Source organism: Mytilus californianus, unplaced genomic scaffold (genome assembly GCF_021869535.1).
Source record: "Mytilus californianus isolate M0D057914Y unplaced genomic scaffold, xbMytCali1.0.p SCAF_9, whole genome shotgun sequence".
Taxonomy (NCBI): domain Eukaryota; kingdom Metazoa; phylum Mollusca; class Bivalvia; order Mytilida; family Mytilidae; genus Mytilus; species Mytilus californianus.
In genome coordinates, this window is record NW_026262745.1 from 10,401,335 (window position 1) to 10,425,454 (window position 24,120).

Here is a 24,120-nt window from a genome sequence, read left to right on the forward strand (position 1 = left end):
CATAAATTTCATGAATTTTTACACAAATATAAACTATACAAAGGCACGACAGCAGATGAAAAGAGGACAAACAAAACGTATTTGTCGAAAAATACAGACATCATGACGGTGAGAAACAAAAATCGAACAGATAAACACGTCAACAAAATACTCTGAATTATTGAAAAATGAGTAGCTCGAACTCTTCAAAAAACAAAAATGAACGCATGTGCTCTAGAAAAATAATAATTTTGCTTCAATACCGGTGCTACAGCTTTATTAATATCTTGACATCTAGTAATCATTTGATATTTCTGGATGTAATCATATAGTTTTTAGTAAGCAACACGACGGGTGCCACATGTGGAGCAGGATCTGCTTACCCTTCCGGAGCACCTGCGATCACCCCCAGTTTTTGGTGGGGTTCGTGTTGCTTAGTCTTTAGTTTTCTATATTGTGTCATCTGTACTATTATTTGTCTGTTTGTCTTTTTATTTTTGGCCATGGCGTTGTCAGTTTGTTTTCGATCTATGAGTTTGACTGTCCCTCTGATATCTTTCGTCCCTCTTTTAGCATTGGACCTTGTGATCTTGTAATGAAAACACTATATATACATATCAAAAATGTTTGCACCTCATGTTTGCGGTATACCATCTTGTCCGCAAGTTTATTGTTTTCTGTTTGGTATTAAATTAATAATTAATATCCATTTTGTTACATCTGATGATCCGTTTATTTGGCAATCGCCATGGCAGTCAGCAGTGTTTAAGAACATCCGTTGTTCGACCTGCTAGTCAAATGTGTTTTGTTAAAATATACTTTTTTGGTCTTTTGGAAAATATTGTTTGTGCTGTATTTAAACCTCTCTACCAAGAAATTTGTTTTGCATGCACACGTATAAAAATTGCGGTTTGTATCCATCGCAATCATAGGTTTGAACGTTGTTTTCAATTTAGAATTGTTTATATTTTTATGTTTGGGCTTCTATTATATTTACATTCGGGTTTATTTAATCCGTTCATCCTATTTCGACTCTTCAAAATTCAAGAGTCAATCCTAAATTGAGGTAAATTATATGGCCTTCCAAATACCGTTTCGATTCCTAACATCACTGAAGAGACATTAAATGTCGAAATCCGAATATGGTGTACAAATTTTTGCACCTCATGTTTGCGTATATCATCTTTTCCGCAAGTTTATTGTTTTCTGTTTGGTATTAAATTAATAATTAAGATCCATTTTGTTACATCTGGTGATCTGTTTATTTGGCAATCGCCATGGCAGTCAGCAGGGTTTAAGAACATCCGTTGTTCGATCTGCTAGTCAAATGTGTTTTGTTAAAATATACTTTTTCACTTTTTTGGTCTTTTGGAAAATGTTGTTTGTGCTGTATTCAGACCCCTCTACCAAGAAATTTGTTTTGCATGCATGCACGTATAAAAAGTGCGGTTTTTATCCAACGAAATCATAGGTTTGAACGTTGTTTTCAATTTAGACTTGTGTAACATAATTTTTATATATATATGTTTTAAATGTATCGGGAGATAAGCCTGATAATCTCAATTTTGTTTGATTATTGCGTTCGTAGAACATAATGTATGAATGAATGCATATATAGAGATATACCAATCAGATGCCATCTCTACAATACAAAAATCCATGTATCTTCTGCATTCGTATTGACTTGATAATAGTATTAATCACTGAATTGGTGAACTAATAAAACATGACTGTGTGTTATAATTTCGTGACTGTATGCTATAATTTTGTAAGAATGTAATCATTTCTGTTTTATAGGATCTATTTTGTAATGAAGATTCCATGAAGGCAAACTGTACTCGTGAATTTTGCCAGTGTTTCCATGTTATTGAAATCGGATTAGGAGAAGTAGTAGAAATTTTTTTAGTGGACGAAGGTGCTACTTTTAATACGAACCACCCGTTTCATCTACATGGAAATTACTTCAGAGTAATAGGACTGGATAAGGTATACGAATATTGACAGGAGAAAGGATATATGTGGTCTATAGATCACAAAAACTGTCTTAGATGCCGATTTGAAGGGAAATCAAAAGATTATCATTATTGTGAACATATCATGATATTGAGTAAAATCAATTCTTATCATTTTTCAGATTTATAGTGTTACATTGCAAAACTCTTGTGGTTTGTTGAATAATAATTTGTTGCAAACAAATGTTAAACCATATGTTCTTTCTACCATTATGATCTCATTTATATGACACGTAACACAGAAACCAATATAGTTTATACTAAATTTCTTTCATGTGTATGCGTAAGTTTCTTAGGCGCTATATGGTGTTCACTTATCTACAATTGAGAAGTTTTCCAATGTTGCAAAGTAGACAGCATATTCTATTTTATATCATCATATACATCTGTTCTGCCAGGTAGACCCCTATAGGTAGTTGTTATCACCCTTAGTTAATACAATTCTGGTATTTTAGCTGAATACATCAACATCAATAGAGGAAGTTAAGGCGTTGGATGCAAAGGGTATGATTCATAGAAAACTTGATAAAGCCCCATTGAAAGATTCAGTAATGATTCATGATGGAGGATTCACCATTCTCAGACTGCATGCAAAAAACCCAGGTTGGTAGTTATTTCCGTTAAAAAGAATATTAATGAAACTTGTCATATAATTATCAATAAGATAATGATGAGCTAAATTGAGATTAATCAAAATGGTAAATACGATATACAAAAAAAAAAACATATTTCAAACCATATTTCATATCTTAACGTTCGTGTTCAAGAACCTACATCAGCTAGCTAGGAATCAAATACAACGTTTCTCATCTATAAATAAAGGAAAATAAAATAAAATGAATCTCATTACAGTCGTATATAATACATAAAGGCAACAGTAGTATACCGCTGTTCGAAATTCATAAATCGATTGAGAAAAAAACAAATCCGGATTACAAACTAAAACTGAGGGAAACACATCAAATATAAGAGGAGAACTACGACACAACAGAAACACAACATTAAAATGTAACACACACAGAAACGAACTATAATATAACAATGACCATTTTCCTGACTTGGTACAGGACATTTTAAGATAAAAATGGTGGGTTGAACCTGGTTTTGTGGCTAGCCAAACCTCGCACAATCGTTTATGTAATGATATAAGGATATGAATAAAATTAACCTTGAAATAAAAGAAACCATTTAGTCTCTATAAAAACAATTTTCGTCATATTTTGTTTCTTTTTATTTTGCTGTTTTAATTCGTGTTTTAATGTTATTGTACCAAACGACCGAATCGAATAAAATCATTATTAACAGACTTTGTCATATACATAAATTATGCCGAGCTGTAAAAGATATGAAAAGTAAATAAGATCTTAAAAAGAATAAATTAACTGCCAAATATTTTTCGATAATTAAGGTAAAATGGATATGTCAATATCGTAGATTAATCTTAAGGTAATTGTTCCACCATAACAACTACAAAGTCAAGATAAGAACATATAATTCTGTTCACAATTATTTATGAATCATTTGACAAATTCAAAATGTTTATTAACGTACCTACAGGTAGGTTTAAAGTTCTATCTATATAACTTAAAGAATAATTTGCTTTTATGTTCTATTAATTGGAGTCTTGGGTTCCTGTAGGACTACACTCTCATCATGCTTTATAGTTTATAAAATATGATGTTTTAAAAAGAAAACTTTTGCTATGTTAAGTGAAGTTTCATTTCGATCAAGTAGAAACTGTTTTTACATAATATACTCTCTGAAGTTTTTGTATGTATTTCAGATATTTGATTTCGAATACCGCTAACGAGACATTTTCGATATTTTAATGCATTATTTTATGTTATTTTTTCAAAGCAAAAAAGACGGTTTTTAATGCCTTTTAATGTAAAAACTAACAAAACAAATTCTGTTCTTCTTCCACTACAAGAAAATTAAACGTAAAAGTGCAGACATGATTCATTTCCACAATTATTAGTACACAGTATAATCAATATATGATGTAAGGAGAGCATATCAAGGAAACCTGTACATTTTTCAGGTTTTTGGTTCTTCCATTGTCACTTTCAAACACATACCGAGATGGGTATGGGTCTTACCTTACAAGTTGGAACACCGAGTCAACAGCCAAAAATCCCGAAAAAATTTCCAAAATGTGGGCCTTGGATATATGAAGGTTATGAAGAACGACAAGAGTCAAAAGATTGTCCAACAAATAAGGAATGCAGAGTTATGATGTCTTTTGAATGTTACGTTGTGCAATTTCTAATGTTCTATACAACAATGTTGCTGTATTGACATGACGTTGAATGTCTGTAAAATGTTTTGATACGTATTTTAATTGTCATCGACATTCCTGATATATTTTATATATTTTTCTTCTGTTTTCCTCTTATTCTTTAACTGTTTCTTGAAATCAAAATTATATCATTTTTTTAAGTATGAGTACACGAAGCTGAAACAAATGCATTTAATGTCCAATGATTCCAAAGAAAAAATTCATAATTAAAATTGATACCTCTGTCATAATTATTTTTAGAAAATAAATTTGTGATGTACGTCATATAGACAGCATCTCAGAAACACAAAAAATCAAAAGGTATCTAAATGTTAAAGGACCGTTTTGATCATGACAAATGCACATGTATCTACAATATGCCAATATCTAAATTTGTCGGACTGTAAAAGAGTTATAAATAAATTTAACAGACTAACATCTGCCATCAACGCATCATTCCTTAAATATGAAAAAAAAACATCAACATATAACAGAAGACAACCACTGACGTATTTTTCTGACTTGAAACACAAACAAAAGTCCACACAATACTGCAAAAACTAACGATGTAGCAAATACATAAGTTCAATATACAACCGGTTGTGAAACTATGTGGTTTGGAAGGGTAGGCAGTCGCACTTATCTTATTGATTTGTACAACTCTGGTTGATAAGTGGCATTCGTTAATTTCCCAATCGGGCAAAAATGATTAGTAAACTTGTCAGATGTGACACAGTTTTTCCATAATTGTCAACCAAACCATAGCGTAAATACAATTTTTTAAGGAACTATTGCCAATTTTACCATTGAAAACCTTGGTTCAATAGCTCCTTTAAAAGCAGCAAATATGATAGGAAGCGAGAGTCCTGAAATATCATTTATTTAAAAAGTTATCCACTTCGCCGGAGGTACACAATGTTGAATACTTGATATGATCGAAGGCGAATCAAATACGATGGATGAGTAAAGTAATAGTATTTTAGATGTTCAACTGTTATTGTAAATTTAGATATTATCATATCAATATGTAATGAAAACGTGTTCCGTAATATTAGATGTTTTTTATATCGGATCTATAAAAAAGGTAACAAAATCGGACAAATCTTGCACTGAAAAGGATTATTTTTTTTAATACCGATTTAATTGAAATTTCTACGAGGGGAATTTTATCTATATTACAATGTGATATCATATTGCTAAATTCATAAACATTCAATTGTGTCATCTAAATTGTTACAATGGTTTGCTAATATATTCAGAAATAATGATTTAAGGACCCAGCATCCATAACGAATAAAGAGAATTAAAGTTGTCATGTTATGTGCACACCTACAATGCCTGATATAAGATCATGTCATTTTAAAACTGAATACACGTAAAGAAGAAACTTCCTCATTAAATAGGGAATTATGATTTCGGGTACGACTGTACTATCTGAACAGCAGCTAGTGGAGATAAATATACAAATGAGACAACACGAGAACGGAAGTTCACAAAAATGACACCTAGAGGTCGTCATAGAATATAAAACAGTCACACAACATCCATACCGAAAGGAAATATACTGTAACTGTAAACAATCTGTAGCCTCATTTGATTTAATCTTCATCTTAGACCTAATAATTTTGTCCATCAAATTAAGTGTATTGTTTACTAGTACAACACATATCAAAATAACTGTATTAATTATATATTATTTAGATTCGGCAAAGTGAATACAATTTCTATCCCAAATACCACAGTAACTGTAAATTGTTTGAAATTTATTGTTATGAAACTTCATCCTATGAATCATTATTCAACACAGCTTGTTAACCTCAATTATCATTATATACCAGTTTTCAAGTCTTCACGAGTATAACCACATGTCCTACGACTCAGGCCAGTAACAATTTATTGAAAGGCTGCATCATAAGCCATACAAATTGGAAGAAGTTTTATGAGAATACAGATTTTCGGGCTTGGAAGTCAAAAAGATTTTTCCGTGAAAATTCTGAAGAAAAATAGGGAATGACAAAAAAGGAAAACATTCTAGAATCAACCAAAAACGGCTGGACTAAACAATGCATAACAAAAGAATATCAATCAAATGGGTTATCAAAAAAAAGACCATAATCTTGACCGAATAATATAATTTTGTTAATAGAAAGTAAGTAAAACTTTATTTTGCTTCAGCTTATTGAACATAAGCTCTGAAGAACTTAATATAAAATATAAAATCTGAGCGAATGACCCAGTGCACAGGTATAGGTGCAAATCATCCCACCTTGATCGAAACGAAAATTCTGTTTGCCAAAAATCGTTTGCATTTCCACCCAGAAAATTAATAAGTTGTCTTCTTATGGAGATGTAGACGACACATATGAACTCTTCAGTCCATGAACAGCCAATAAATTCATCACGAGAACCATTTCAGACTCATGGTGTCACTGGTTTTTTTTTGTCACGGATTTTGCTGTCAACATTTTACGTTTTCATATGATTTTGTTTTGTGAATCGCTCTAATAAGCACTTGTGCCCAGATCAATAGTAGACCTGACGATGTAAAATACTTACTTTACCGTACATCCCGTTTTGCTTACATACATCTTTCGCATATTTGCTGGTCCCTTTCTAGTGTAAAAAAGTGTTAAACTGCTTCACAAGCTTACAAACCTTTCTTAAATTGTCCGTTTATATAATTTATAAATTATTAAGAAAGGCTTGAACTCCCTTAGGCAGAGTTGACCTCAGATGGATTCGGTTTTTATTTTTGGGTCCTTTTTTGTCATTTAGCTTTTGAACAGTTTCGGTTCTTATACGTCCTTTGGCTTTCAAATATTCGGATTTGAACATTCCTGATGAAGATAAATCCGCAAAAAGCGTTTCGTAAGCATGAAAGGTATGAAGTATTGTTTTCCTTTTTACTAAAATGTACATCATTATCTATAATTTTCGATCTGCATTACAGTATTCATAAAAAGCAGTCCACGTATTCGATTATTATAAACAATTTAGTTTCTCTGAAATCAAAAGTTTTCATGTTTTTTTTTTATTTTTCTGTTTTAATTCGTGTAAAATGTTGTACCAAATGATCGAATACAATTATGATTATCAGACTTTGTTATATACATAAAGTATGACAAGCTGTAAAAAAATGTAGAAAGAAAATAAGACCTTAAAAAAATAAATGAACTGCCAAACATTTCTCGATAATGAACATCCAATTAGATGTAAATATTTGTTTATTGTAATTGAAGAATCCTTGGATATATGAACATTTCCCAGCTTATTCGTTATACAAATAAAAAGAACACTATAACACGTAAATGAGGTGATAAACAACATCAGTACCTAGAATTTATACTTCAAGACCATCATTTATTATTTGTGAAGTTGATACGGGCTATTTATCAACAAGATCTTGGTATCTTCCGATGAACTTTTTTTAGAAAAAGGACTAGACGTTCTTTGATGTAACCCTGTTTCATCAACTTTCTGCTCAGACTGCAATCTCTTGAATAACGAATGAGCTGGGAAATGTGTACCCCATATGCAGGTGAAGTTGGTATATTGCTGCTAAGGTGGGGGAAATTTATAATTTCAAAATTAAAATCGTCTCATTTGTCATAGATTCTGGTACTAAGATGACCGCTTATGTCAAATTGAGGTATAAGTCTTAAAATGAGGCGGAGGAAGTCATGTCTGTTGTTTCTTTAATTTCTATTTCTGGAGGATATATTAATGGAACCCAATCAGAAAAGTTTGGATTTTTAAGGGAAAGACAACCATTGATGTGTTTTTCTGACTTGAGTTAGATATGTCAACTAGTGTTGGAGTAAAACTAAGTTGATTAGATCGCAAACGTAGCTATCATGTTTATTTCGTAAGTGAATGACAAAAGATACAGAAATAGCGGGAGAATAAACCAAGGCGCAGTTATAACGGTCTTTAGATTTAGTAGTATAGAGAGTACATGTACAGGGTATAAATATCCGGGCCGGCAGTAGTGTGTTTCAAGTTCGGTACAGCGTGATTAGTGTATAATGGGGCAAGTACTTTCTTTCATTATGAATGATGATATCTATACTACTTGTTCTTTAGCATGTTAAACTGCTTACATTTGACCGGAAATATAATGACATGACTAAAAGGAAGTTGCATCGGATAGTTCCAGAACTTATTAATTTGTCTAATTGCTTATTGTTTGAAACAGTAATCGATGTAAAAGCGTAAAATTTTCAGTATTCCTTATCAAGTATATATACCCTTATATAAGTTTGCCTTGTAGCTTTCCTCGGTTATACGTTTATTAGGTGAACAAAAAACGGTCTTTAGATTTAGTAGTATAGATGATTTAAGGACCTAGTATGCATAACGAATAAAGAGAATCAAGTTGTCATTTTACTATATGTTATGTAAACTCCTATAATGATGGATGAGCTAAGATAATGGCATTTCAAAACTGAATACAAGAATAATTTTAGAAACTGTATCATCAACTAGTACATTTGGAGTACGACCGTACTATTTGATCAACAGCTACTTGAGATAAATATACGACATTGAGAACAAAAAAAAAAAAAAAAACAAGGAAACACAGAGATAGCCATAGAATGTAAAGCATTAGGTACACAAATATAGATGATTACCAAGACTGAACTGAGCGAAAATGCTTAAAAATCTTTACATCACTTTTTGTTGTCTATTTTCATAAGAATTGGGACGAAAGAAAATGTATGTGTATGCCTTAATGTATCCCTGACGTGCTAATCTTTTGACAGTTTCTGCACTAATTTTGACAAAAAAGGAGTCTGAAATTTATATTTTTGATAGCTATTAAGCCAAACGACATGAAAAAGGATTGCATTTCCTGATTACTAGTACTCATTTATGATAATTTTCATAAATATCTAAATACGCTAGAAAGCCAAAATCACAGCAAAAACAACTGGTAACCTTCATACTGATCTCGCGTCTACAAATAGACAGCGTCGTGTAAGCTAACCTATAATGATGCAAGTTTATACATATACATATTGATATTAAGGTCACCATGGACCGAAGGTAAAGGAAAAATCACTTGTCCGTTCTTGAATTCTTTTTAACAAAACTCTTGTCCTCTGAAGTCACTCTGCCAATCTTGACCTAACATGGTCACTGATTACACTCGTGCTTAGGTTATCTAGTTTAAAAATGTGTCACTTTTACCCATCAAGCAAAAGATGAGGTCACTGTTGTAGCAAATTGAGGGTAGGACTTAAATCATGATTTAACTTTTATGTTTCTAAAATTATAAAAGATTGCAAATTCATCCTTAAACAACCAACACGTCATAATCTGCCATTTTTATCATAGGTATAACAAATTCCGTAAATTAACCCTTTTTACACAATTTTGCGTTTTTTACGTACAGTTTAAGTTTTCGTGCTTATGGCACGCATCATTTATGCCAAGGTAAAATATATAGTGTGGTAAGAATGTTTATATTTTCATTTATAATGTTAAGATTATGTGGTACATGAAATGAGATCTTTATCCTGAACACTTACATTAAAATGTGATCAGTAAAACTGAGGAGACATTGTAGCATGCGCACCCTTCTTTGAACTTGTTTTGGTTATCTATCAAAAATTCATTCTGAACACAAAACTATTCAAATGTCACTGAAATTCCAAATAGTTTGGAAAACAAATAATGAACAATTTCTATAACGCAAGTACGGAAGTTCTTTTCAATTGGCCAATTTAATTCTAAGGATAACATAACTATTCACCACGTTAAGCACAAAATGAGATCAATGATGCCTGGGTATTGATCTCTGAAATATCGATTTAAGTCGAAAAGCTATCTAGCTTTGCTAATTTTACTATGAATAGAATTTCTAAGGCGAAACTCTGGTCTGTGTTAATTAAGTTTGCCAATCGATGGACTATGATGCACTTCCTATATAATCATCTTATTTCAATAGCTGTTTCAAGATATAAAAGGTAGAGATATCTTTAAAAAATGTAACAAGTTTTTTGGACTCGATCTTAGAATTGAATATTCCAATGTCCTAACTGTTCTTCTTGTCAACGAAGGCAGTTTTCTACATACTTTCTATACTTGTAGTATATGTAGCACAATCTTGACAATAGCATCTCTTTATGTATTGCTCTCTGGTTTAATAAATATCAGAAAAATTAACAAGCAAATAAAAACAACAGTAGTATACCGGTGTTCAAAAGTCATAAATCGATTGAGAGAAAATAAATCCGGGTTACAAACTAAAACCGAGGGAAACACATCAACTGTAAGAGGAAAACAAAGGAACAACAGGAACACTGAAGTGCAACAAAAACAAATGCCAACATACATAGAAACGAACTATTTGATAACAACTTCCATATTCCTGAGTTGGTACTGGACATTTTAAGAAAAAATGGTGGGTTGAACCTAGTTTTTATGGCTAGCCAAACCACCCGCTTATATGACAATGTTAAAAAATATCGCTTAAATGACGACACTAAGTGACAGAAATATAGCACAATCAAAAAGATAGGAACAATGTATATCCCAAAGGCACCATTTCCTTAAGATCCTAATGATTGGTTAACAGAAATTTTGTACATTGGTACTCTCTATATATTCAGTGTGTATTACCGAAACGATGATTAAACAGTATTTACATTTACTCAATATGTATTACCAGTATCATATTCAGTAATGTCTCTTTTCATGCATTATGTTTTGTCAAACATTACATAATATTTTAGTTTTTGCAAATATAAATAGTTCGAATTTAGTTATCATATATAAATAACTCTGACAACTTTTATGTCTTTGATTTGAATTTTGGTTACTAGAGACTTAAAAGTTTTACTTTGATACAACGAAATCTATAAGAACTATATATCAAGATGAATAGAATGTGGATACTGTTTGTTCTGGGATATTTGTATGTGAATGCAAACTACCAACTTAATGGTAAGTATCATTTTTACTAAGTCACAATTAATAATACACCTATTTAAAAAAAAACTAACTTTTGAAACATATTTATAAAAAATATAAAAATAATAACAATATTTGAATTAGTCATCTTGTCTATCTTTTTGGGTGATGCCTTAACTCATATCAAATATGAATGACAATATCTATTTTATTTAAATTTTTACATGATTACAGTGAAATTGAACAGCATGAAACCCTAATTGAGTTAGTTTTTATTATGTTTTATATATCCCCATCAAAATATGTCATTTATTTTCCATTCTTTTGATGTGTTAGAGCTTTTGATTTGCCATTTGATAATTAACAAAATTACCAAATCTCAAGGTAGATTCCAAAAGGGGGTCCATAAAACATAACAAAACCAAACACTCAACTATATCAACCAACGGATCGACTGAAAAACCAACTGTCATATTCCTCACTTGATACAGACGTTTTCTCAAGCAACCCAAATAGACATAATTGCAATAAATACAAGGAATACCAACTGAAAATAACACTATAGAAACTTCATGTATAACTTAATTACTGAGCTGCGCATGAGAATGGAATACCTCTGCTACTACTACTAATGATAATATTTGAATTATGATAACAAAAATAATCAGAAAATCTCAACATTTATGTAAATCCTTTGACTTACCAATTGGGAAAGATGAAACAAAGAAACAACCTTTTCTACACATTGTATCAAGTAGCTGATAATTTATCTATCAGCAAAAAATCCCGATAATCTGCCTTTTCTGGTGTTTATCCCAAAGCCTACTCAAACACAGTTTTACATTCGACAAAAGTAAGCTTACAAATGTCTCCTCGCACATGCTGACTTCGTTGAAAACTTTTCCGCAGACATTGTGACCTCGCTGATAATTTTGGCTCACATCTCAAAGCCGTGATACAAAAATTACTAAGCAGGGTGACAAAGGCAATAGGAATGATCATACCGACGTCTTTAAGTCAAAACCGCCTTATTGCACCTGTGATAGTTCCCAATATATAACCCAATAGCTAGCCACATTAATATGGTTGACCTAAACATTGTCATCTACACTTATCAGCGGGATATGTTAGGCAAAGGACCATAAAACCGTTAGCCGAAATTCATCAATTTCAAACACAACGCTTAAAAGAGGTGTAAGATACAAAGGTGGCAATTAAAGCTAATTAGTCGAAGAGAAACTGACAACGCATTGAGAGAAAAAAAAACGAAAGACGACGATCAGGCCAGGCAATGGGCTCAATGCAAAAAAGAAAAGCTAAAACTCTATCCGAATGTGTTAAGACCATTTATACAAATTAAAATTGAAAAAAACTATAAGGGTCTATGAACACTCTGCGTTTGTCATCAAATACCAACATGTTGCTGAGTACCTGGCCTTATTCAATAACAAATATTTTGTTGTCCGTGCAGAACTGCGTTTTTGTGTGTAAAAACGATCAAACTACGTAAAATGCATGATAACTATACAAGGTGCTGATATTTCACTTGGAAAACCAAGATATAATACCATCACCCTTACAAAAGAAGAAATCCTGAATAATGATAGGTCTGCTCTATGTTTATTTTCAATTTTTAAGATCTAGATTTTTCTTCAATTTATACGATACAAAACATAGATGTATTTTTAAACATAGTTTTGTTGAGTCTGCCAATTGTTCCGATGCTCCTCTTTCCAAATTAATTATAAATATCAATTTTACATGTTTTATCAGTAATCTAAAGTCTGGTTTCAGAGTTACTGTAAAACTGCTTACATACGGGACTGTGTGGATTAGATTTGGATAATAAATAATTCCTACAATCTGCTTCCCCATTTTTGAATATAACTTGCAGTTCGGTATGTTTGTTGATACTTTTTTGTATAGAGTATATGCCTTCTAATAACCGTTCTTCCCTTTACACAAGTATTTCACATTCTTAATTAAGATTAAAATAACAAACTTTATTTCAGTGACAAAAATGGCCATTGTAGAAAAAAATATATCTTGTTACGGGAAAGGAAAAATCAAACTTTGTAAATAAACCCATTCTTATTCAAACGAACAATGTTCTGAAATTGACACCATAAAGATGTTTGATCCTTTTTTTAAAACTAATCTGTTATGTTAAGAAGACGTGTTTTTCAACAAATAATTGGCAAACCGATGAAAATTAACTCTGTTCCTCTTCTTGCTTTGTTGATCTTTAATACAAAGGAGACAGACTTAAGGCAATATAATCTAAGGAAGCATGGAAAGAAAGCTAGCATTATCCTTTAACTTCACGTTTCGTTTTACAGATGATTTCCACTCCGTAAATAATTAAAAATTTGGTGATTTAGTTGAATGCATTTATCCCTTTAACTCGTAATAAAGGATACACAGATAAAATTAAGTCCGTCTCGTATGTTGACTTATCACTTAGAAGCAAACTTACGAAAAGGGTATGATTTCAGCTTCATATTGTGAACTTTTCATTTTCATGTAGCATCATTCTAACAGCGTCTACGTATGGTGCATATTTAGTTACACAGTATTCTAGTGACATAATTAGATATATACGGGGTCAGTTAATTCCATATGGGACGGGAGTGGGCAAAGCTCGAACCCCATATGGAATTAACTTACCCCGTATATATCGTTAAGGTCACAGTACACTGTGTAACGAATTTATCTAACCGACTATCTTAACAGTCAGCGTCTTTAACACATTTTTGTATGTTAATTTTGGGTCAACACCATGTACCAACCATGTATTTAAAATAAATCACGCCCACTGACCGTGCAGTCAAGATAAAACACGGACACTGACCTAATATTAAAAATAAGGGCAAAAAACTTGTGTTAAGAAAAAAAATATACATGGTTCCCACGTGTTCGCTTTTAACCAATGATATTCCTAGACATGTATAGGAGATTTAATGAATATTTATCCCAAGCTTAGTATATTACTCAGATTTCTATTGACTAATGACACGTGGCTAAAAAACCCATAGTCCCAAGTATTGCTTATCCTTATACCTGGGCGTTGCTACCCATAACCATGAAGAACTTCACGCGCGTTTTACTTTAGTTCCATCAGTGAAAAAAAGAATTCTGTAGATGTTCCATGTTGTCTCTATTTAAATATGTAATCCAATAACGATTTCAACCTACATTTTTTAACCTGCAAATAAGTTTCAAATGTTAGTGTAAATAGCTCTTACGAATAATCTAGTGATCTGTATGCTATTAAATGTGTAAATAGTTATGTCAAAAAGCCATTTAATATCGTTCAAAAAAAGGTGAATGGCCTTCATGGCTAGTTCAAATCGGTATTATGGATTATGTTTTACATTCTTGATTTAAATTACATCTATCACAGGGGGTCATCTTTGTAAAGATATAAACAAATTTCATTTAACACAAGACATTTGCTTTTAATAAAATTATGCGGTGTGTATAAAAAGGAATACAATTTCTTTTCATGTGAAATAAAGGTCTATATAAAATTTTATCAATGATACCAAGCTTATAATATATCAGCTATCAATATATGTTGAGTTTGTATTGGATACCTCAGTAACTTCACAAAACTCCGTACAAACAACTGTACATTGCCGGCTCATCTGCATGTTCTACCTAAGAATTGTCCGTAATATTAACCAAATATGGTCCGCAATGAAAGGGATATTACCCCGGTGTTTTGGTGGGGTTCATGTTGCTCAATCTTAAAGTTTTCTATGTTGTGTGTTTTGTACTGTTGTTGTCTTTACGTCGTTGTCGTTTTACCCCTGGAATTATCAGTTTGTTTTCGAATTATGCGTTTGAATATCCCTTGATATCTTTTGCCCGTCTTTTACATACTGCGACACTTTTTACTGGCGTAATGGCATTAACCATATGTGGATTCTTAAGAACTCAACAGAACGCCTGGAAAATTTTAAATCTCGGTTATTCTCTGAAATTAACCCAATCTACGATTTTTTCTACCCTTTACACCACCATAACACATGAAAAAAAAAATTACATTTAATCATAATGTATTCATCTATCTTCCCTAATCTCGTGTTTGTTTATGCTTTTTTCTGTGTTTTTGTTGTTGTTTATAAAAAAAGAGTATTGCCTCATGTAATTGATACTTTTTTGGTTTGATTGTTGTTTTTGCATTTTTATGTTTGTTTTTGGAATGTTTTATAGTGTTATGATTGGGTTGTAGTTTGGATTAAATACCGGTATCTGTTATCAATTGAATATCATAGATATTTATAATAACAGAAATTGACCGTGTATATTTATTTATTTAGAGAACTATATATGTGAATGAGAAAGTTTGATGATGATTCTTCTTGCTATGGTGTTGTTATATTGCAGATTACAGCAACCATCCCTGTATACGACCATGCGGTATCAATACTAGAAAGACTTGCAAATATATGTTTACTTTAGAGTACTATTACACTTTGTCGAAAGCATGTTACGACTGCCCATTTAACGCTTCTGATTGCAAGAGACCACATTGCGTTCCTGCTGATGGATCGCCACGTCCAATACTGACAGCAAACAGGATGCTACCAGGACCTGGAATTCACGTAAAATCTCATTTAACAAGTTTTGATACATGTATACCTGTTTTTGTTGAGGATTGTTAATCTCTAGAGTCCTTGATTTTCTTGAATCGTAACGTTGTTGTCTCATTGACGTAAAAGCCTTATTTCTTTTATTCGTTTGCATACATGTACTTTTTTCAAAGAATAATTTGACAAGGAAAGGAGTGCATTATTATAAATTACTTCACTTTTTACAATACATATCTGAAAGTTATATTAGCGCGTGATTTGTTCTATGATGGCTTCTCAAATAATTTCAGTTAAGATATTTCTTTTCATCAATAAAATCAAAATCACATAATGTACAAGAACAACTAAAGAACATAAAAACAAAATTTCAAAACGTAAAAACACATGTTACGTAAAGACACAACCATATAACGAAAGATGAAACTACTAACGTATAAATATAAACCCGCACCCGTTTTTTTTGTATTACGTACCAATTCAATCACACCAGCAATGTCCTATTTCCTTCGTACTTTGTATTTGTATGCATAAAAGTAATTTCAATGAATAAGTGATAAAAAGATGGATTTTTATTAATTGCAGTTCTAACTACAGTAACGTTTGCTGTGATGAATGCCTTGTAGTTAAAGGTGCAATGCACAAGGAAAAATACTAAATAATCTTTTTCAGGCAACAATGATTATAAAATTCCCAGGATTCTGGAAAACAAAAACAAATTTTAGATCGATCGTATAAAAGATATACACGGAATCTTAAAATTGTTATTAAAATGCTGCCTCTACAATTTCTACTTTAATTTACCATCAATCTTATTTAAATTACAAACCCATAAGATTTTGTAAACAAGAAACAGCAAGCAGAATCTTTTTTGCAGATTGTAGTATTTTGGAAAGAGTATGATCAGTTATGATTGACTGCTTTCCGAACAATATGAATGATCACTATAATAAAGAGATAACGAGACGAAATTCCTTTAAACTCAATTATTCTGAAACGTTAATTGTTGCAATTGGCTTGATTCTGAGTTTATCTTCAAATTAGATAACTTCTTTTTTCATAGTTTAAAGAAGCTCTTTTATACTTTGCTAAACGATATACAATCACTTTCTGAACACTTATTCATCGATTAACCTGCAAGAAAAAAGTACTTCAAATCTTCTTATTCCGCAACATATCTAATATCTTAACATCTACTTGAAATCTTGAGTAAAGATTAAAATCTTTAATATTCAAACGAGTGGACAATTTCAGTATAAAAACATATACAAGTACGTGTGTTAGATGCACGTAAAAGACTAATTTATGTCTGTTGTAATTTTAAAAAAGGGCTTACATTTGTTGATTCATGATCATATAATATTTGAGCAGGTTTGTCTTAACGATACAATAGTTGTAAATATAATAAACAACTTATTGGGAGGTGAAGGAGTATCAATTCATTGGCTTGGAATACATGTTGAACCACATATGGATGGTGTGGCAATGTTGACACAGTGTCCAATTCCTGAATATTCATCATTCCAGTACAGGTATCTGTCTTTTGTTGCATTAACTTGAACAAAGTTGAATAGCAATGCATGTTCTCTCTTTTGTCATAAATCAAATACTCGTATATAGTATTTTCTTAGCTACTTCTCCATGCAGAGATCTTCTTCTTTGTAATGACATGTCCTGTCATTCACGATTTTCGGCTTTGAGCAAATATCCGGCTTTGGGCGTTCCTGATGAAGGTAAACAAAAAAAGCGCTTCGTACACATACAATTATAAAGAGTTATAATTTTATTGTTTTTTAGCACGGGGTCAATACCGCTAATTGTGGACTATAAGTCCCTGGGGGTATTATAAGCTCAGTAGCCAGGATTCGGTATCGACATGATTTATAATATACCTTCCTTGAATTGTTCGTTTATAAATCGAGAAATTATTAAGAAACCATGGTTCCAACTCCTTCGGGCAAAGTTTACCTTAAATAGTTTTGGTTATTTATTTATGTCCTTTTTGGTTATATAGATCTTTACCTGTTTCGGTTTGGAAAGACATTACTTGGTTAAGAAACTCGTATCTGATTCATTTGTTCTTTTGAACAGAAAAATGCGTTTTGGGTCAAGGAACAATAAAAGAGCTATGTCACTGATTTTAGTAAAATTTTGAATACAACTTTGCCTCGTTCAACTTTAAATGAAAACAGAAAAAATAATGTAATTATCTCGTTTATTTTTTGAAATATTTGTGATTAAATTCCTTCAAAAAGGTGAATATTTGTACAGAAAGCACATAAAATCTGCGAAAAAATCTTTAAATTTGTCTTAAAATCAACAAATCTCCAATTTTAAATATATAGATTTTTTCTTAATAAATTATATGTTGTTGATACATCAATTTCCGTTTTATGGCATACAACACGATGACTTTTCGATTATTTCGACGTTTTGTTGTATATTTTCACATAGAACACCACTTTGAATAATGTATAACGTTAAAACGAAGTCGGTTGCCCTATTTCTACTTTACATCAATAAAAAGGAAATTTGTGTAACAACAACATATAGTTTTTTGAGAAAAATCTATGTATTTGAAATTTGAAATTTGATGATTTCAAGACAAATTTAAGATTCTTTTTTGCCGGTTTTATGTGCTTTCTATACGAATGTTGACCTATTTTGAAAAACATTAATCACTAATATTTCAGAAAATAAAACAGATAAATACATTATTATTTTCAATTTTCATTTCAAGTTAAACGAGCCAAAGTTGCAGGCAATTGTTTAAAAAAATCTGTGACATAGCTCATTTACTGTAACTTAACCTTTGACAAAACTGTCTTAGTTTTTTACATCCTTAGATTTCAAATATTCGGCTTTCGGCGTTCCTGATATAGGTAAATCCAGACAAGTGCTTCAGTCGAATAAAAGTTATTTAGTGTTATTTTCAATTGTTACGGTTGTGTAATTGTGTGTTGTTCCTATGAAACAAATTTGCACTGAATATGCTGTTGATTCTCTTAGAATTATTCATATTGTAAAAGGTGATTTTGTATGTCGTTTATTATGCATATTTGGCGATCACAAAACATTCCTCAATATATCTTAATTTTGTACACATAAATAATATTGGTCTTTAAGCTCGATTCCCGACGTAGATCCTTTTGCAAAAAGTTCATGCAATGAAATCACAAAAATTACAAAACCGCAGGTACATCTACGTGTACACTTTATTTGTAAAAGAAAGTGTTTTACTGTACAAAGAACTGTTCATGAGGATAACATGGCAGTTTTATGTATAATATATCATATTTACATCACCTTTTCTGTTTTAAAATCTATATAAGGTATAAATGAATATAACAACAAATGTATATGTAGGCATCGCAAATACATTTTCATAAATTTATAATGTAAAGTAATAATTTTGGTGGACTTATAACATTTTTTAATATGATCTTGAAATTATTCAGTGTAAAACGCCCAGCTGTGATTTGATTAAATCCCAAAATTTCCAATCGCATTGATATACGGTTTCTATCTAGTTAATAATACCACAAGAGTATAAATCCCGATTAAAATTCAGTGTTTCATGAAAAAGAGACAAAATATGGCAAAGCGAATACCAGACGAGTTAACTTACAGTAAAATGAGACTTATGTTTACTCTGAGGCAATGTCAAATATATTTTTTTCATTAGTTGTTATTGGCTTTGAACTAGCTGTCAGTAACTGCGAGTACTCTCAGATCTGTACTTAGTGTCTTTCTGTTGTGTGGATGTATAAGTACCCGTTCACGTCCACTCTGTGTTTCTGTTAGATGTAATTCTAGTTGTATCCATCTGATGAGTTAAGCCTTCTTCAACTGATTCTTATAGTTTGTTCTTATGTTGTCCTGTTGCACCACTGTCCCAGGTTAGGGGGAGGGTTGGCGACTTCAAACGAGTTTAACCCGGCCACATTATGTATGTGCCTGTCCCAAGTCAGGTGCCTGTAATTCAGGGGTTGACGTTTGTTGCTGTGTTTTTTTCTGTTCATTATTTTGTAAATAAATTAGGCCGTTAGTTTTCGCGTTTGAATTGTTTTGCATTTGTCATTTTGGGACCTTTTATTACTGACTATGCGACATGGGCTTTGCTCCTTGTTGAAGGCCGTACGGTGACCTATAGTTGTTGATTGCTGTGTCATTTGGTCTTTTGTGGAGAGTTGTCTCATTGGCAATCATACCAAATCTTCTTATTTAATATTTCAATCAAAGACGTTGTGTGCCGATAAAAAGGTTTCAAGAACCCTTAAGCTGAGTAATAAAAATTCAAAGAAAAAGTAGGAACTCACATGTCAAGCATTTGAATAGTATAAAACTTGTCAAATAATCAATTATTGTAAAACGGGGGATGATATCAAGGGTCAATAAACACTATAAAAGACGGACAACACGATGACAAAAATAGTAAAAGACGTAACATTAACAGTGCACAAACACTACAAGGAAATCTGAAGATTAACTAACAATTAATCTAACCAAATACTGTGGGTGAAAACAAAGTGTTCGGAAAAATCACGAGTTTCTGATCCACTACTGACTCCCGTTGTGCTGTACTTTTAGTCAAGTTTTATCTTATGTATTCCCTAAATCCATCGATAATTTCATAAATAATTGGTCTGGTGAATTCACTGACACTAAAATCGGGCCATATATGAAGTTTGCTATTGATACACAGTCTCCATGGACAATGCATTATAATACTGTTATATATAGAAACAACAATCGGGAAAATATAGACTTAAAGACCACTTTTAAGAGGTATTGCACAACATTTTACTGAATCGGAATAAATACTTTTTTATACTTCATATTAATAATTTCAAATTATAATAGTATTCTTAATATCAAATTTGAAAACTTGACAGTTAAAAGTCCAAAATCAAATTTCCTTTTATAAAATTTCTTTTATACTTCGTGTTTCTATTTGTTTACTCTATGTTCCAATTCCTTTTTATATTTTTGTAATATTCGGCATGTCATTTTAACGAACTTAACTTTTCTTATTTCACCTTTGAGTGATATAACCGATTATTTAAACCAAATTATTAAATTTTCGTTCACCAAAATGTACAAAAAGTGAAGCTACATTAAATATATATATCATAAATATCAAAGAATGTTTTTCATTACTGTGACTTACAAAGAGAGACAAAAAAAAACCAGTAACATGAAATAATAATCTTATCTATTGTAGGTTCCTGGCTGTCACACCTGGAACACACTACTGGCATTCTCATGCGGGCATGCAAAATGCAGATGGTTTATTTGGACCCCTAGTTATCCGGGAACCACCAGAAATAGACGAGCATTTAGGGAGATATGATGTTGATGACCCAGAATTCACTGTTCTGATTAACGATTGGTTTACAGACATGATGCCTGGACGGTTATCGTCTCTGCTTCACCGTACTGGAGGTGTTCTATCGGACTCCATGCTTATAAATGGTAACTTGTCTGATTATCGTTTTTACATTTCGATCCGTTTGAATTAGATATAAATTAAAGTTATTGAATTGTCAATATTTTTCAACCATATTTTAATTATTTGTAACAAAGACAATGTCTGTTTAGACCACAGTAACATTTTACACTCTATAAAGATAACATATACAACTACCCCCATTAAAACGAACGTCGCTGCAAATTTACTGTTTTGCATAGCAAATAGGTCATGCTAACGGGCAAAATTCGAGGGTTCTAATTTTTGTACGTCAGTCAATTTTTCCTAAGGGAAGAGGAAGGAAAGATAGGACAAAGAACTTTTTCTTATAAGATAGACAATCATAATTTAACAGTGATTGCAAGTGACGGATCTCCGTTAGAACCCTACACCGTAGACTCGGTAGTAATGTACTCTGGTGAAAGATATGACATAATAGTGCACACTAATCAAGATGTCAGAAATTACTGGATGAGAGCATCAGGAATGTCACTTTGTGGAATCTTAAAAGCGTTTCAGCTTGCTGTTGTTAAATACGAAGGAGCAGCTAAAGAAGCACCTCTAGGGAATAAAGAATGGAACGTAGATACTCACGGTATTGTACGTATAATTTCAAAACTTAATAGAATCTATAACAATTGGCATAAATAAACAAGAACATGTACAAATTTTAAGGTCAGAACTTGCGACTTCAAATTACAATATAAGCTATTTAGATTCATTTGATTAAGATGAAATCCATAAGAAAATCACTTAAATTTTATACGAAATTGATACTTTGTAAAAAAAACAAAAACACAATTTATTAAAAACTGCTACTACTAATATATCGGTTCATGAATCATTTGTTTTTCAGTTTTATTTATAGTTACTGTTATATTCAGTCAAAAGTATGTGAGGTAAAAGATTAAACTTAATAGAAATAAGGAGACGTGGAAATGATTGTCAATAAACAACTATCCACCAGGGTTCAAATGACGTGGAAGTAAGCAAATAAAGGTCATCATACGTTGCGCAAGGAGTTAGTCCAACTTTATAGATTCACAGTGCGCGTTGTATGAATGTACATCTGAATAATAATGACAAACAAAACAATTGAAACTAAAAATAACCATGACTTTGTTGTTTTGATTATAATTGATTGTTTTAAAAGAGTGAAGTTCAGTCATATTCATTTTCAAAAATGAAATATGATTTTGGTCATAAATATGGAAAATGGTAGTAATTTAACTCTGAGCTTAAAATGAAGAAAAGGAGGCAAAATGTGAAGTTAAATTGATCTGATATTGGTTCACATCATATTTGTTTTACCGCTCAAATACATTGTGGCCGATTATATGTTTTTATTGTATTTCGTCCTCCAAAAACATATTTTGATAACTTTCAGATTTTATTAAATATACAAAAAAGCATGATGATTTGATACAATTTTTGATACTGATATAGTTATATATATGTCTGGCTCCGTTTGAGGTTCCTTGGATTGCCTAAGTTATTGTTTGTGATTTTGAGTATTCTTCTTAATCGATTAATTAGATTTGATAATTGGTAAACTAATGTTGACTATATTTATATTGAAAGTTTATAGAAAAATATAAATCAACATGTATTTTTCATGTAGGGGCGTTTTAGACCTGACTTGACGGTATGGAAAGTGCTCATAATTGAGGGTTGCACGATAACTAATAGTTATCAACATCCATTTCATTTCAACTTTGGTAGATACACGTCTCATTGACAATCATACCACATCTCTTTTTTTATAAACAGCGTTGATCAAATACTTGTGAAAACGATAAGATATACACAGAAAGTGTTCGATGCGAATTTATCCGCACTGAGTCTACACCATAAATTAAAACAAAAATCATTCTTTACTATTATGGTATGGGTATACAGTTGTTTTCACAAATATGCCGATTAAAATGTTTTTCTATAAACTGAAATGAAATTAGTTTGAATAAATTACAAAAATATTAGGTTCATACTCGTTGCACATGACATTCACGTTAAAATTCTTAAAATTCTTGTAATAGATAATTCATGTAAGTTTCACGTTAGTTACATTTTGACAGTTTTAAAGATCCGTACAAGTGCATAATTTTTTTACAAAAGAATTCATCTATCAGGAATTTTCTTAATCACTCTCAATCTAACATAAATAATTATTCGTTCATCATTTTTTTAGCAACTAGATCCTCTTAACAAAAAGACAACAGAAGGTTTTGTTGATATATCACAACTAAATTCTACGATGCCAAATGATGAATCGATAAAAGAAGTTCCAGACAAAACAATCTATCTTGGTTATGATTTTAATATAATTGACAATTTCCGAGCACATGACAAGGAGCTCTACAGTGTTCATGAAGTAGATGCACCATTTAGAAGATTCACACAACAAATTAATCATATATCAACAGTGTTCCCTCCTGCACCTGCTCAAACGCAGTACTCAGACATTCCGAGTGTGAGTATTGGTCATATTGAGTTAATATTCATCATAGAGTAACAGTTTGATTAACAAGAGTGCCTATGAAAAATAAGTATAGTTTTTTTTTTTTTATTTAGTGAATTGACCATTACTGGAAATGAAAAACGAGTAGTTTGAGTTGCAAACAGAATTGTTTTAAATATATGCATACATTACGTGAAATACCTGTTTTACATTATACAAAGGAAGTCATACAAACTGTCAACTATTGAATTTCACGCTAAATTAGCATCAAGTAGAATCTTTTTTATACAAATGTTTTGCCATGGTGGTCCATTATTAATATAAATATCATGATTTTTTACTCAAATGTAAACTGAACAAAGGACAAGTTAAGCACTGGTCAACAATACACTCTGAATTATTGAATAATGAGT

General features: G+C 31.5%; 2 protein-coding genes across 10 annotated transcripts in view; both read left to right on the top strand.

Annotated features, from left to right (window-relative positions):
* Positions 1-24,120, top strand: part of LOC127715034 (uncharacterized) — a 55,899-nt gene that overhangs the window by 20,791 nt on the left and 10,988 nt on the right. For 2 of the 9 annotated variants that reach the window (XM_052221052.1, XM_052221057.1), the window contains 3 exons: positions 1,777-1,965; positions 2,447-2,594; positions 4,033-4,167. The exons of 1 other annotated variant lie outside the window; for it this stretch is intronic. In XM_052221052.1, coding sequence (XP_052077012.1) covers positions 1,777-1,965; positions 2,447-2,594; positions 4,033-4,167 — 472 coding nt within the window. Of the gene's footprint in view, positions 1-1,776; positions 1,966-2,446; positions 2,595-4,032; positions 4,168-21,446; positions 21,850-23,437; positions 23,720-24,120 lie in introns of those variants that run through there. 6 more of the 9 variants (XR_007988084.1, XM_052221056.1, XM_052221053.1 and 3 more) reach the window with 5 other exon arrangements.
* LOC127715036 (uncharacterized) lies at positions 11,045-21,329 on the top strand. The gene is made up of 4 exons (XM_052221059.1): positions 11,045-11,217; positions 15,577-15,794; positions 17,151-17,311; positions 21,004-21,329. Exons 1-4 carry the CDS (start codon positions 11,151-11,153, stop codon positions 21,299-21,301), a joined length of 744 nt encoding a protein of 247 aa, XP_052077019.1. The 5' UTR covers positions 11,045-11,150; the 3' UTR covers positions 21,302-21,329.